The 14,198-nt window shown below is 37.7% G+C and overlaps 1 protein-coding gene across 1 annotated transcript in view; it reads left to right on the top strand.

Moving 5' to 3' along the window:
* The window catches only part of DSG4 (desmoglein 4), a 29,965-nt gene extending 17,504 nt beyond the window's left edge, over positions 1-12,461 (top strand). Inside the window, 6 exon segments of the mRNA XM_036009440.1 lie at positions 1,708-1,935; positions 4,321-4,626; positions 7,403-7,542; positions 8,776-8,870; positions 8,872-9,100; positions 11,079-12,461. Of these exon segments, the coding sequence (XP_035865333.1) occupies positions 1,708-1,935; positions 4,321-4,626; positions 7,403-7,542; positions 8,776-8,870; positions 8,872-9,100; positions 11,079-11,846 (1,766 nt within the window). The 3' untranslated portion in view covers positions 11,847-12,461.
* Positions 12,462-14,198: the final 1,737 nt, after the last annotated feature.

Genomic DNA, 14,198 nt, shown 5'->3' with positions numbered 1-14,198 from the left:
GTTAGTGGCCTTACCTCCTGAGATGGTTAAGCCAACCTGCAGAGCATGTTAGGAATGTTTACCTAAAGTGCTACAAGATGAGCCCGGAGGTCATCTGGGAATGCCCTTCAGGAAAGGCAGTGTCCCAAAGAGTAGAGATATTTTAGAGACACTAAAATTGTGCTTCATCAAGAGGCCTGTGTGAATGCTGTTTAACTAGACATGTTGTCCAAAGTAAGATGTTCAGAACTAAGAAGCATGATGCTATTCCAAACATCAGATCCAAATTAAAAGTCATAAGCACAGATGCACTGAATTAGCTTGTAACTAAGTGTAACTAAGCTGCTTTTCACATGAGAAAACTGACTAGGTCTTCCTCTTGGTAAGTAGTAACAGAAATTTGTTTATCGATAGTTAATGATTCTCTGGAGCACTGCCCAGGAAACCAGCTACTACAGAACAAAAGAACAGAAAGAAGGTCAGCCACCAGGAAAGAAGGAGGGAAATAAATGTCCCAGATACATACCTAGTAAAATATAGGTAGTTTAGGTTTGCATTAAGTTTATACCTGAGCTTTAGAGTAGCAAACAGCAAGATGAATGGGCAGCATAAGATTATAGAAGAAATCACGACTCCCTTTTCTTCACGTCCTCACCAACACTTGTTTTTTTATGTACTGATGACAGGCATTCTGACAGGTGTGAGGTGGTATCTCCTTGTGGAGGATCAGGGAATGGCACAGAAAGCAATCTGTGGGATAATCTGATGTCTGTCTCATGAGAGCAGAAATCTAGAAAGTCCAATGCTTAATCCAGTAGTAAGAACACACTGTACAAATCCATGCAGGATATGTATGGATAGGCTTCCTGTTTATTGGCATTTGATTAACTAAATTTTGCATACCATTTAGGCATGCAAAAGTCATCTTTAAAGTAGTTTATTAATTTCTCCAAAAATGTCCTAGTAAAATACTGAAGACATGATAATATTCTAGTTTACAAATGGTAAAATGAAGACCCTTTACAAGTTAAAAACAAAATAATTATTGATTCATTGTAACAGAACATAAAGTAGAAAAGTGGATTAAAACTCAGTCTACTATTTCTCGGTCCTTTGCCCTTTCCAATACACTATACTCACCCAAAATTTGCAGCAGAGGTTAGGGGAAACAATCTAATATTTTGATATTTGTTTTCATAAGTGTCTTTTCAGAGAGGAATAGCATCTCATGGATGGAATTAAAACAGACAATCAAAGTAGAAAGGGTAAATACACACAATTATTTAATTTCAAGTGTGGCTATTTCAACAACACAGGAACCAATAAGCACCCTGAAACAGAAAGCTCTGAGCTCGTCTAGGGGTCTCAATTATGGGGACAGAGTGGGAATGGGAAGCAATAGACCTTCTGTGAGGAAGGACATTTAATTTTGCATTTAGGGATGTGTAGGAGCTAGCAGAATGAAATGGGGGTGAAAAACAATAGGACGAGTGAATAGGTCGAGAAAGAGTCTTGAGTTAGGAAGAAACTTATTCAAAAAGAAGCCAGTGTGGCTGGAAGGCTATGGGAAAAGGCAAGGGTGGCTTCAGGTTGCTGAGCTAGGCAGGAACCTATTACACACCATCTCAGGAGCCACCAGACTACTCCTACCTGTGGTGGCATCATCAGCGGATAAAGAAATTTCTCCTTGACATGTATCCCATCACCCCTAATGCTTTGCCATTTCAGATGGCTCTGGGAAAACGGCTACAGGAACCATATGTATCGAAGTTCCTCATGACAACGATTACTGCCCAGTCATTTTTGCTGAAAGTGACTCCATCTGCATAGCCTCTCCATCTATCCTTATATCTGCGAGAGACATTAACCATCATTCATATGGGTCTCCATTTACCTTCTGTGTCGTTGATCAGCCACCAGGGACAGCTGGCTTATGGGATATCAGGTCAATAAATGGTAAGTGGAATGCAAATGTGCTCATACTTTAAAGACCAAAAGTAAAAACAATCACCAAATAATTAGTCAAGTCATATGTTATTTTCTATCTCCGTTTCCATGATTCTTGCCATATTCATACTAAGTGAAAATAATTTTTCATATACATATTTAGGCTATTTGGAAAATTTTTGAACTGAAATAAAAGTAAAAATGTTTTGTCAATACTGTAGTTACAAATAAATAGTAGTACATAAATATCAGTTTATCCATCATTTTATATAGGTGGGGTGCTACACAAATATTTGATCAGTTTAAAATAAACAAAACCCTTAACAAACTCACCAGATATCACAATTCCCTATCTTAAATTATTTCAGGCAAGTCACTTAACTGTCTCTAAAACTCAGGTTTGCTATGGATTTACATGTACACATCTTCACACATCTTCTAGTTACTTAGAAGAACATGAGATCAATGAAATTGTTTTTATAAAGAAATAGGAGCTCAGACTTATTTCTAAGGGTAAAAAATGAAAGCCAAATTGTGCGATATTAGAAGAATGGTTAGGCAAACTGTGGTACATAGTATTAAGATGCAGCACAATAGCTCATTAAAACTAGAGTTATGTAAAGCATGTAGATACAAAGGAATGCATAAACCAAAGCATGTAAAGTACAAAGATCCCAGAGCACATGTGTGTTTGTGTTATTGCTATATAAAATTGAAGGCATTGATAAAAACTGGGAGTAAATTTCATATATTTCATATAATACACATTGCATATTAAATATTCTGTGGATATTTAATATTACTGTATTTAATAATACAGGATTGTTAAATACTATGATATAGTATTTAATAAATACTGAGTAATAATTAATGTTAATATTAAATATTCACAGAATATTTAATATATTTCAAGTTCTCTTTCCTGAAATGTTAAATGTATATTAGATAGTAAAATGCTATCTAATAGCATTAGAGACCTCATTTGGGCTGAGATAGCTCCTAATCTCACATTCATTTGGGAAATAGGAAAGACTTTGGGGGTCTTGGGGGTGAAATGGGGGTCATACTACACAGCCAGGGTGAGAGGAAATACTTCCCACCTTTCTGAGGCCACCAAACTTCTCCCTTCACAAGGGGAACCCATAAGATAATGCCTCCACTAAGGACTTAGTCGAAGAAAGAGATGATTGCACCATAAGACTCTTCAGCTCTTTTCCACAAAACCACTTTATCATTTTTTGAGGTGATTAAGTGGCACAAATAGGTAGTTACAGAATAGCCATGGGGATGTAAACTACAGTATAGGAAATGGAGTAGCCAAAGAACTTATGCACATGACCCAAGGGCATGAACAATGGGGGGAGATTGCCTGAGGGAGTAGGAGGCGCTGGATGGAGGGGGGCAAAGGGGAAATTCAGGACAACTGTAGTAGCATAATCAATAGAATATAATTGTTAAAAAACTAAGCACATTAATGCAATTCTATTAAAATCAAGACAACCGTGAATTCACTTTTTCCTATAAAATCCAATAGCCCATTCTTAAATAATAATTGCTAGCCACTTTTTCCTCATTCAGATCCTAAATATTATAAGTAAAAAATATAAGGAAAATGTTCAACATGGAGGTTGGTAAATATATTCAAATGATATTATAGATTTAATAATAAATATATAAAATATATATAGTGACACTTGAGATAATATTCTTAGAGCCCTGTTTCAATGGTGGTGTTGAAGAACAGAATAAACTTTCACATAACATCTTGTGCTATCGCTTTATTTGATTCTTACTTTGTGCCCAGGTTACATTTTGATAGAACTAGCTGGTTTATCATATAACAACTAAAAGTAATAAATAATTATTATTATTACTGAGTGTTATGGATGATTTAGGTGTTAAACTTAATCACCTTTAAACTTATTTGGATTGATAAATAAATTTCAACCAATATTAAGCAATAGTTTCTATAAAAAAATCAATGGGCAATAATAGCACAAAGAATCAGGAAAATAATAGTTATTGAAATAATTTTAAATGAAAGGGCAACAATTTTGAATTAAGAGATAGACAAAATCTTAGGGAGAATATTTGTACATTGTAATCCTAAATAGAATATTTCCCATATTTCTTTTCAGCTCAGTACTCTTCATTTATTGGACAAATATTTATTGAGTTCATATCATATACCATGAATTGTTGCTCTAGAAATAAAGGTTCAGTCTTTGTAGAAATAACAATCCAGCAGAAAAAAGTCAAACAATTCATTATAAATGTTTCTTTTTTATAAATAAATACAGAGAGCTCTATGAGTAAGGCTGTAAGTTAGTCTGGAGTATTAGGAAGGGTTACCCCCAAGTGATTTTATTTTCTCTTTTTTCTCTTCCATTTCAGCTACCTCCGCAATCCTGACGGCTGAGCAGCCTTTACTAGCTGATACTTACCAAATCCCAATCCTGGTGAAGGACAGCTACAACAGGGAGTGTGAACTGCCACAGATAGTCAAGTTAGTTGCCTGTGATTGTGACAACAGCCACATGTGCTTGCACCCTAGTACCCCAGCCATCTCCACTACAGATGGCAGCTCAGTTGTCAGTGACATATATGGGCCTGTCCCTGAAGACCGAATTAAGGTTTCAAATGTTGGTCTCGGACCAGCAGCAATTGGCATGATCATTCTGGGCCTCTTACTACTGCTCTGTAAGTACTGGGTTAAGTCCTTCTTTTCAACAGTTCTCCAAATAAGAGTGTAACCAGGCTTGTCAGGAGGTTAGGTTCATTTGGCCATTTCTTTTTGGTATCTCTGGCAATTTTTGTGGAAATATGAAAATAAACAATGGGAGTGGTAAGGGTACATACTTGTTCAATAATAACTTAAAAGGTCTAAAATTTGGGAGATAAAGATTGGAAATGCATGCAAATCCTAAGTATAATATAACAGAGCATAAAGTATATCTTACAATGAAAATTTGAGCAGAATGCTTTAAGAGTAGAGAGGCAGAAGTAATCCAAGTGGGAAGGCTGGAGAAGTCTTTCTGGCATAAGTGGCTTTGAGCCAGGCCCTAAAAAGCAGAGGATTTTCTTAGAAGGAAGATGGTGTATGTTGGGGGTTGGGGGGTGGGATCTGAACTGAATCCAGGCCAAAGGAATAATACAATATAAACAGGGAGGGGTAGAAGGGCACAGCACACTCAGGAAGTCGAGAAGCTGAAAGGCAGGCTGGGAGCCATCCTGCAGGAGCGTTCAGGGTCCACCCAACCTTCTGGGCTTCTGTCTACGGGCAATGAGAGTCAGTGAGGACTTGTAAACTCAGGTGGCCTGATCACTCTGGTGTTGTAGGAATCAAGGAGAAGAGATGAGAGAAGAGAATTAGCCTCTGGGCTCTGGATGAGCATCTAAACTAAGACCACGTCACAGAAATGGCCAAGTCACTAACCAAAAGTTTCCAAAAGAGTCCTCCTCTACCTATGCTATTTTTAAAAACATCTAGATCTTTAGAGGAGAAATTCTTCACATATTTTAAGTGGCCCTTGCAACGCAAGTTTTGTGGAGATCAAAAATTGGATTCTAAAATTAAAGATGACTAAATTCTTCAAACTATGATATTAATATATTTTAATGGGTGAACACAAGCTAAAGCATTATCATTTTTGATGTATTAAGAAATAACAACTGACTTTGGGGCAGGCTTTCTTTCTTAAAACAATCTGAGTTTTCAAGGCTATCTAAAGATCATGAATGAGTCTCATAATGATGTTAGAGACATATTCCCAGGACCTGACTCTACAGTAATTGAGCAGAGGTGTGCGCTTACCTGCAAACCAGTAGTTCTTAACCCTAGCTGCACATTAGAATTACTTGGAAGTCTTTAAGAATCACTCATGCCTGAACAGTGATATTCAAGATGAGACCTAAGTTTCACCATGTTTAAGCCCTCTGGTGAAGCTAAAGGGCAATCTAGGGATTGAAATCCAAAATCAGCTGCCATTTCCAGCAGGTTAGCACTAAAATTTTCACAACTCTTCCTGAACCAGGCAAAGAAAGCACAAGAGTTGTTAAACTGATTATCACATAGGAGGGGAAAGCATTTGAAGACAGTTCACTTGTCCTCAATGGAGAGGGTCACATTATGGAGAGGGAGGGGCAAAGTGAAGTGAGGGGCAGGGGTCCTAGCCCAAAAGGCCTCAGATGAAGATTTTTGGTGTTAACTCCAAATGGAATTATGCATATAGTAACTGTGTTTGGTATGTGCTGTTTGTTTTCTCAATTAGAAAATGCCTTTGTTGGACAGAGCTCATGCCCATAATGGTACATGACCTGCACACGTCTAAATCCACAGACACCTAGTGCAGGTGGAGCAGCTGCTAGAGGCTCCCAAATCTAGTCCTTTTCAGAAGGCCTTCTGGAAATGTAGAATTTGATCTTTTGTTCACTCTTCATGGTGCAGATGATAAAATTGTAAAATTAACTGTTTTAATTTAGTGGCTTTAATATTTTTTCTGTATTTCTAATTAACCCATTTGCTGAAATGCACGTTATACTAGGAAATTAGAAAAGTATAAAAAGCAACTAAAGTGGACCCAAAGAACTAAACTGAGTGTATCCTAGAATCTCAGAAAATGTAAGTGTCTGTATTTATGAACTAAAGTATAGAACTGAGGTGAATTGTTCCATTATATGTTATAGACAAAGTCTCAATATACAGAAACAGCTCTCTTGAGCTTATAGTGGATAATATTTGGTCGATTCCTTTTAAGCGTAAATATAAGAAGGGTGGAAGAAAGGTTCTATGTCTAGGTTCAACCACCAAGTCCTGTACCCAATTGTCTTGTAAACATGTATTAATCATGTCTTTAATTTATATGTGTGTATATGGTGTTTAATAACATGTATTTGTGTATGTAAGTTTTCTTGTGGGTATAGCAAATATACCAATGTCAACAGAGAAGGTCTATGTATGCCCATATACATATATCCAGGTACCTGCACATAGACACATGTCCGTGGAGGTAAATACATAGTTATGTGTGCACACACATACATATAGGCTTACAAATACATATACAGATGATTATATGTGAATAAATACACATATATAAATGAGCATGCATTTATGAGGAACTAGGGATCATAAAATTTGATTTGAATCCTGGGTCTGCCACCAACCAGTTCAGAAATCTTGGACTAGAGGAAAGAGAGGACCTTACTTTCCTAACCTGTCGGTCAAGAACCCAGATTACATGACCTCAAACTCCATTCATTCCAGCTCTAAAGGTCTCTGTGATTTGGTGGTTTTATATTTACAAACATGGATATGTATACTCAATCCTTTAGGGAAAAACTGATGCTTTCTTACATTTGTATTTATCCTTCTAGTTCTAAATATAATGCCACATTTCCCCCCAAAATAATGTGCTGAGTGACTTCCTAAATTGAGCATTATGTGTTAACCTTTCCTTTTCACTTTCTTGGGCAGTGGCACCACTGTTGCTACTCATATGTTGCTGCAAACGAAGACAGCCAGAAGGCCTGGGGACCAGGTTTGCTCCAGTGCCGGAGGGGGGAGAAGGAGTGATTCAGTCTTGGGGAATAGAAGGGGCCCATCCCGAGGATAGGGTGAGTGCACTTTCCAGAGAAGCATGGGGTTTTCATGGAAATCAAGCATGTCTTGGCAATTATACAGCACACAAAAATAAAAAAGATGCCAACTTTAAATGTTTACATAAAGCATTTACATTTAATATATTTTCTTTTCAGGACGTTTCAAATATATGTGTACCAGTGACAGCTTCTAATACTCAGGACCGTATGGATTCCTCAGGTCAGTGGATGCCAAAATCTGTTTTTCTTTTTAAAATTTGCAAAATTACTCAACCAGCTAAACCTCACATACAAGTACCTTTAGAAAAACAGCATGTCTGTTGATCTGCCTGTGTGATAGTTTATGAGAGTGTAAGTTACGTGTTAGAAGTAGGCATCTTAGTTTTGTATCTTCAGCTACAGACAGTGAAGTTATGGTATAGCAATGAACATGGTAAACTTTAGAACCAGAATGCATGGGTATGATTCCTAGCTCTGCCTCTTACTAGTAGGTCCCTGGGCAAAAACACAACCTCTCTGGGCCTCGATTTTCTTATTGTTAAAATTAAGTTTATGATAGCACCTACTACAAGGTGTTATTGTGAAGAGTAAAATATATATATATACATATGTATATATCATGCCTATATTATATATGGTATATATTATATATGTATGTTATATATGTGATATAGGTATATGTGAGTGTGTATCACAAAATATGCAATACAATAATGTCTGGTTCATACATGCATTTATTTGCCCAACCAGTCTTATACCCTCCTAACTTACCAGGCCCATGCACACCTAACACTACTGCAAAATACCCAGCTATCAGGCAAGGATTGAACAAAGTAGAGAAATTGCCCAGTTCTAGAGCAGACATGGGATTTCTCCAAAATGGTTCCTTAGTATAAGCCGGACTCTTTGGAACCTAAGGAGACTTAACACTCCTTTGAAAACCGGCTCTCCCTCCAGCACCAGGGTGAATGAGGACTGTGAGTTCCAGTTTCCACAAACCCATAACTGGGAGTTTCTGGAATGGATGCAAACTTTCCCAGACAGACCCGGAGAGCTTGCCAGAGGCAGCATTGGAAGGAACTGGTACAGGCACAGAGGCCCCACTCCTCCTGGCTAGTTCTACACCTTCACGTCTAGGAGCAAAGTCTGTGAAAATGGGAAAAGGCCAAGTCTGGTAGCCTCCGTACTTGCTTTTATCAGCAAGCCTGGAAATGGGGGCTGTGATTTAAGTTGCTCCTTGCCTAGCAGTCCACGACCTACTTGGGGCTATGCGGCGGTGCACGGCAGACAGCAGCTGGCAGTGGTTTGCTGGGATAAACAATGCAGACAACTCAAACACTGGTGTGCACACCCTCTCCTCACAGAAATCTACACCAACACCTATGCGGGCGGAGGAACAGTCGAAGGGGGCGTATCAGGAGTGGAACTCAACACAGGTCTGGGGACAGCGGCTAGCCTGGCCGCTGGCGGAGCAGTGGGAACACTGAGGAGGAGGAGCTCAACGCTGGGAACCCAGAGGGAATATGCAGACACCGGTCTGAACATGGCCTTCCTGGACAGCTATTTCTCTGAGGTAATTCCCCTGCACCGTTACACACAGAATAGTCTTGAGACTGAACAATAATAATAATAATAGTAACAATGACAGTGGGCTCTTCTGAAAAGTTCAGTTCTTCTTAACATTATCCCAATCCAGAATAAAAAAAAAAAAATACGTCACTTCTCTTTGAAGTACAGAAGCTAATTTGGCGAAGCATTTCACATTTAATACTGTGAGAGAGGCTGGCATCTCTCATCATTCTCCCCTTGCCTTTCTCCACTTTTCTGTCTTCTGTTTCCTATGGGTTTCCCACTTTACTTCCCATAGCAATCAGAAAGCAGCAAGATCCAGATGAAGAACAAAAAAGTATTCCATAAACATATTAATATTCCATATTTAATATGTTTATTTCACTTACTTAGCAGCCCATTTTATCTCTTATTTCAATTAGCCTGCTTATTCCCCATGTAATAATAGATTAATTTCACCACTGTTCTTAACAAAAAAAATGCTAAGAGTGCAGTTATAACTGTCAGTTGTAACTTGAAATTGGTGATTACAAATACAATTGCAGGTTGTGTATGAATAGTATCGATTATTTAAATGTGGAATCAATACTACAACGCACATTTCACAAGTGGGAACAAACTATATGTATCTTAGAAATGTCATAGAAATGCTATTTAACAAATAATTCATAAAAATCTCATGAATTTTCAAGGAACTTTGCCATTAATGTCAAATTGCACTGGGCATTTTTTTCCTATGATTACAACTAGCACTTTATAGAACAAACAAAAGGACAACGCATTCTCCTTTCTCTATGGGCTCTGAGGTCATCCTTCCCCAGACCAGTCAGCTCTACACTTTAAAAATGGCCCTGGATTTCAGTGGTTGTGAGACACAGCCTCTCCCTCGCCAAAAACCTCTGAAGAGCAAAGCCAAAGCTTCTTTCCTATCACTGTTTACACCAGCACTGCCCACCCTAGCAGCTAACTCCTGCCCTGTACTAGAGGATTCTCCTCTCACCAAGCTGTCATTTAAGATATTAAGCAGCAAAGTTTTAAGGTAATCCCAGTGCCATAAATAATTGACTTTAAGACCTAAAATCATTTCTAATGATAGAATTTAATCTCTGGTACAGACCCGAGGGAAAGCAGCATGATGCAGTATAAAAAGGATAGCTGGATGTGAGGTTGTATTCTGCAGTTATCTGGGTTTGGGGCACGCCATTCTCCCTCTCTGGGCCTTTGGTTACCTTAAATTTATAAAATAAAGAGGGGGTCACATTGTATGATTCACATGGTGCTGGGAAGGCCCTATGGGACTTCGTGGGACCCGGCAAGGGCCATGGAAGGTAAGGGGATGAGAATGGCTGGTCTCTGCTCCCACCCAGCCCTTCAAAGAGAGATGTGCCACTTTCATCGATTCTGCTTGTTGGATTCCTACCTAGGATTACATTTAAAGGGTCTGTCATAAAAAATAATTTGAAAATCACAGTTGATAGCCTCCTAGCACCTGTTAACCAAACTTCAGAGACATTCCAGTTCTTTTCACTCAGGCCACATAAAACTTCATTGAACATTCTGATGTGTCTCTGAGGCCTAGAGATAGTAATATCTGTATACTTGTTTTTATTCTAAATTGGCCAAATATCTCTCCTTAATATTTTAAACATAACTCAATATATTTTATTATTTCTAGACAACCTCAGAAACAAGACTACAAATCCAAAAGGTTAACATACTATCTTTGATTCATAATCTAAATAAAATGTAAAGATTATCCCTTACTAGCTTTCAAATAAGAGAAATACATATTCATTCAATTACTATGCACCATTAATACACAGTGAGCTCCTTAAAAAATTCCAGTTATTTAGAAAGACAGCAAAGAATCAGTGTTTTTCTTGGTTCATTCCATAAAATGTTCTTAAATAAGATGCCTCTAAGGCTCTGATTATTTTAAGGGAGAAGAAACTTCTAACTCCTCATTTTTCTTCCAATTTTAGAAAGCACATGCTTATGCAGATGAAGATGAAGGTCGGCCAGCAAACGACTGCTTGCTCATTTACGACCATGAGGGAATAGGGTCACCTGTGGGCTCGATTGGTTGTTGCAGCTGGATTGTGGATGATTTAGAGGAAAACTACATGGACAACTTAGACCCGAAATTTAGAACTCTTGCTGAAATCTGCTTAGACACAGAAATTGAACCATTTCCCTCGCACCAAGCTTGTATACCTATCAGTACTCACCTCCCTTTGCTCGGGCCTAATTACTTCGTTAATGAATCTTCAGGAATGACTCTCTCGGAGGCTGAATTCCAGGCAGAAATGGCGATGCCAGAACCCATGGTCCATGGGGACATTGTGGTGACTGAGACTTACACTAGCACTGATCAATGTATGCAACCCACTACGATTGTTTTTGATCCACAGCTTGCACCTAGTGTTGTAGTGACGGAAACAGTGATGACGCCTGTCTATGACGTCCAAGGGAATATCTGTGTACCTGCGGAGTTAGCCAACACACAACATGTAATCTATGCTGAGAGAGTACTGCCTAGTCCTGGTGTGCCTGACATGAGGAGCAGCAGCATGACTGATGGTTGTATGGGCCCTGTGATGAGTGGCAGTAGTTTAGTAGGGCCAGAAATTCAAGTGACGCAAATGATGAGCCCAGATATTCACATAAGCCAAACCATTGGTTCCACATCCCCAATGACACCTCGACACAGAGTAACACGGTATAGTAACATACATTACTCCCAACAGTAAGCGCTGTATGGTTAGTATTCCTTGCACCTTATAATCACCAACATAGCCACCAAAGATGTATAATGTACTATATTTAACATTTTAATAGTCAACAAAATTCAAATTTTTAAAATTTAATTGCATGCTTTGATTATATCTTTTTTGGAGGTAAATATGGCTGAGCACTTATAAGCTTTTGGAAATTCTTTCTGATTTTAAGTAATAAGCAAAGAAAGCTGAAAACTGTGTCACATCCTTTGAGATTGTCTGATAAATAGCACATAACTCATAAGGAGAATCTTAAGAGGTCTTCAGGCCTGTAGAACTGGTCATGTCAGCCAAGTTGCCCTTGCCCTTGGAGGCTGCAAAAGAAGCCTTGTGTGCAGTCACCAGTCATGTGTATCTTTAGAAAACTATCTCTATTGAATAGGTTTAATTGAAAAAGTGAATGAAATGTACACTTCTGAAAGGAAATTGAAAAGGACGATGGAGCATTTATAAATAGAAAAATAAAGTAATTTGTCTCTTCAAACAATTTCTCAAGATATGAAACATTTAGGGAATGCTTAATATAACACAAGGAAAGAGTTTGCCAGCTAAATGTATCACTGAGAATGGCCTGTTGAAACGACTCATGTATGCATGTAGACGTGCATATATACATATATACATAAATCAATATGGATTCATTTGTTGCACTTTATTGACTTATATTGCTAAATGTAAATTAGTATAGCAAAAAATATAAATGACAGCACTACAGTAGAAACAGTTCTTAGGGGAAGTGGTAGAGTTTTCCCCCCTCACAGAGAATTTTTTCCCTATTCTTGCTACTTCTACATATTCTTACTACAGAATATGGCTTAATAAGTATCATTGACCTGAGTCATAGAGTTTTTATTTGGTAACCCAATCATCTCCAAAAGCTTCTCTAGAAGTATGTATACATTCAACAATATGTACTTAGAAGCTGCTATATGTTAAGTGCTGGTCTTTGCTCTAAATTTGTAGGGAAAGAATCATGTCTAAATTTACAGACTTAATTCTTGTCTTAGTAGGAGTTCTAATTCATATCTACACTTAAAACTCTGGAGATAGAGGTTTGAGTTCCTAGCAAAAATAATTAACTAAATATTTAAATCCATTACCAAGTTTTGTTTTTTTCCTTTAACACTGCTACTTCTATTGAATGAGCGAAATGGAAACACATGCACAGGTTGCTTTTTTTAGTGTGCAAAAAGCTGGCTTGAGAAAAAAATTCTAGTGAGATAGTTTTATTTAATTCTGTAAAATCTGTAAATGATATAGTAGTAATGATAATATGACTCAGAAGATAATGAAATAAGCTTATTTTCAGGGGTTTTTCCTTTTGGAAAGAATTTTAGTGCTTATTCCTTAATTTTGTTTCTTTTTAAATAAAACTATTGCAGAATTTGGGGCATCGTGCATATACTCTTGTCCAATTCTCTCATTTTACAGAAAAGGAATCTAGGTCTAGAGACAGTAAATGACCACAGCCAGCCAGATGTGGCACAAAACTTAAGCTCATTGCTCAGACACTCTGGCCAGTGTGCCTTTTGGAACCATAGCTTCATCAGACATGGAAGGGATCTAATTTGGCCTGTTGCACGGTCTTTGCTATTTCCTATTTAGAGGAAAGCTTTTTTCTCAAAAAAATAAAATAGGTTTTGTGAAGTTTAAGTGTAGAATGAATAAAAGAGCATAATGCTAGATCATTTACATGTCCCTAATCTTTTCCAAATTGTATGTATTACCAGTCATTATAGTCATTCCTTATTTTAGTTATTCACAACCAAGATTCTGCTACATTTCATTATTCTGTAATTTGGTGAAATCCATAAGACAGCCCCAGAGCACTGGCACCAGGGTCAAAAGCCAGCCACGTAGTATATCTTGCATGCATTCAGTTCTGTAGCATATCCTGACGTTACTATTTTTGAAGTTTCCATTCTATTAGGTCAGTAATTCTAAGAATTTTGAAACAATTTGTAAATAATTAAATGTAAGGTGCTAATGGGCTTACAACTGAAAATATTATATTTGAGAAATTATGAATAAAATAATAGTAAGCATTTAACTGACACATTAAAATTTTAAGCTTAGGTAAACCCATATGCAAGAAGAATAAAAAAATTCTCTGTGAACCTCTTCTTCTATCTCTACCAATATGCAAGGATTTAAGGGTGCTTCCAGAATTGGCAGTCTACCTCTGATGGATGCCTTGCTCCATATGGTTCGCGGAAAAGAGACCAGAAACATTTCATTTTTCCTCTCAACATTATCAGTGAGGAAGAACTTTTCTATCATTCCAACCTTGTCAGTATCATTCATATATGACTCAAGCCTCTGGAA

Source organism: Phyllostomus discolor, chromosome 9, assembly GCF_004126475.2.
Source record: "Phyllostomus discolor isolate MPI-MPIP mPhyDis1 chromosome 9, mPhyDis1.pri.v3, whole genome shotgun sequence".
Classification (NCBI taxonomy): domain Eukaryota; kingdom Metazoa; phylum Chordata; class Mammalia; order Chiroptera; family Phyllostomidae; genus Phyllostomus; species Phyllostomus discolor.
The sequence above is the reverse complement of the archived record's forward strand: the minus strand, read 5'-3'. Positions and strand labels throughout refer to the sequence as shown.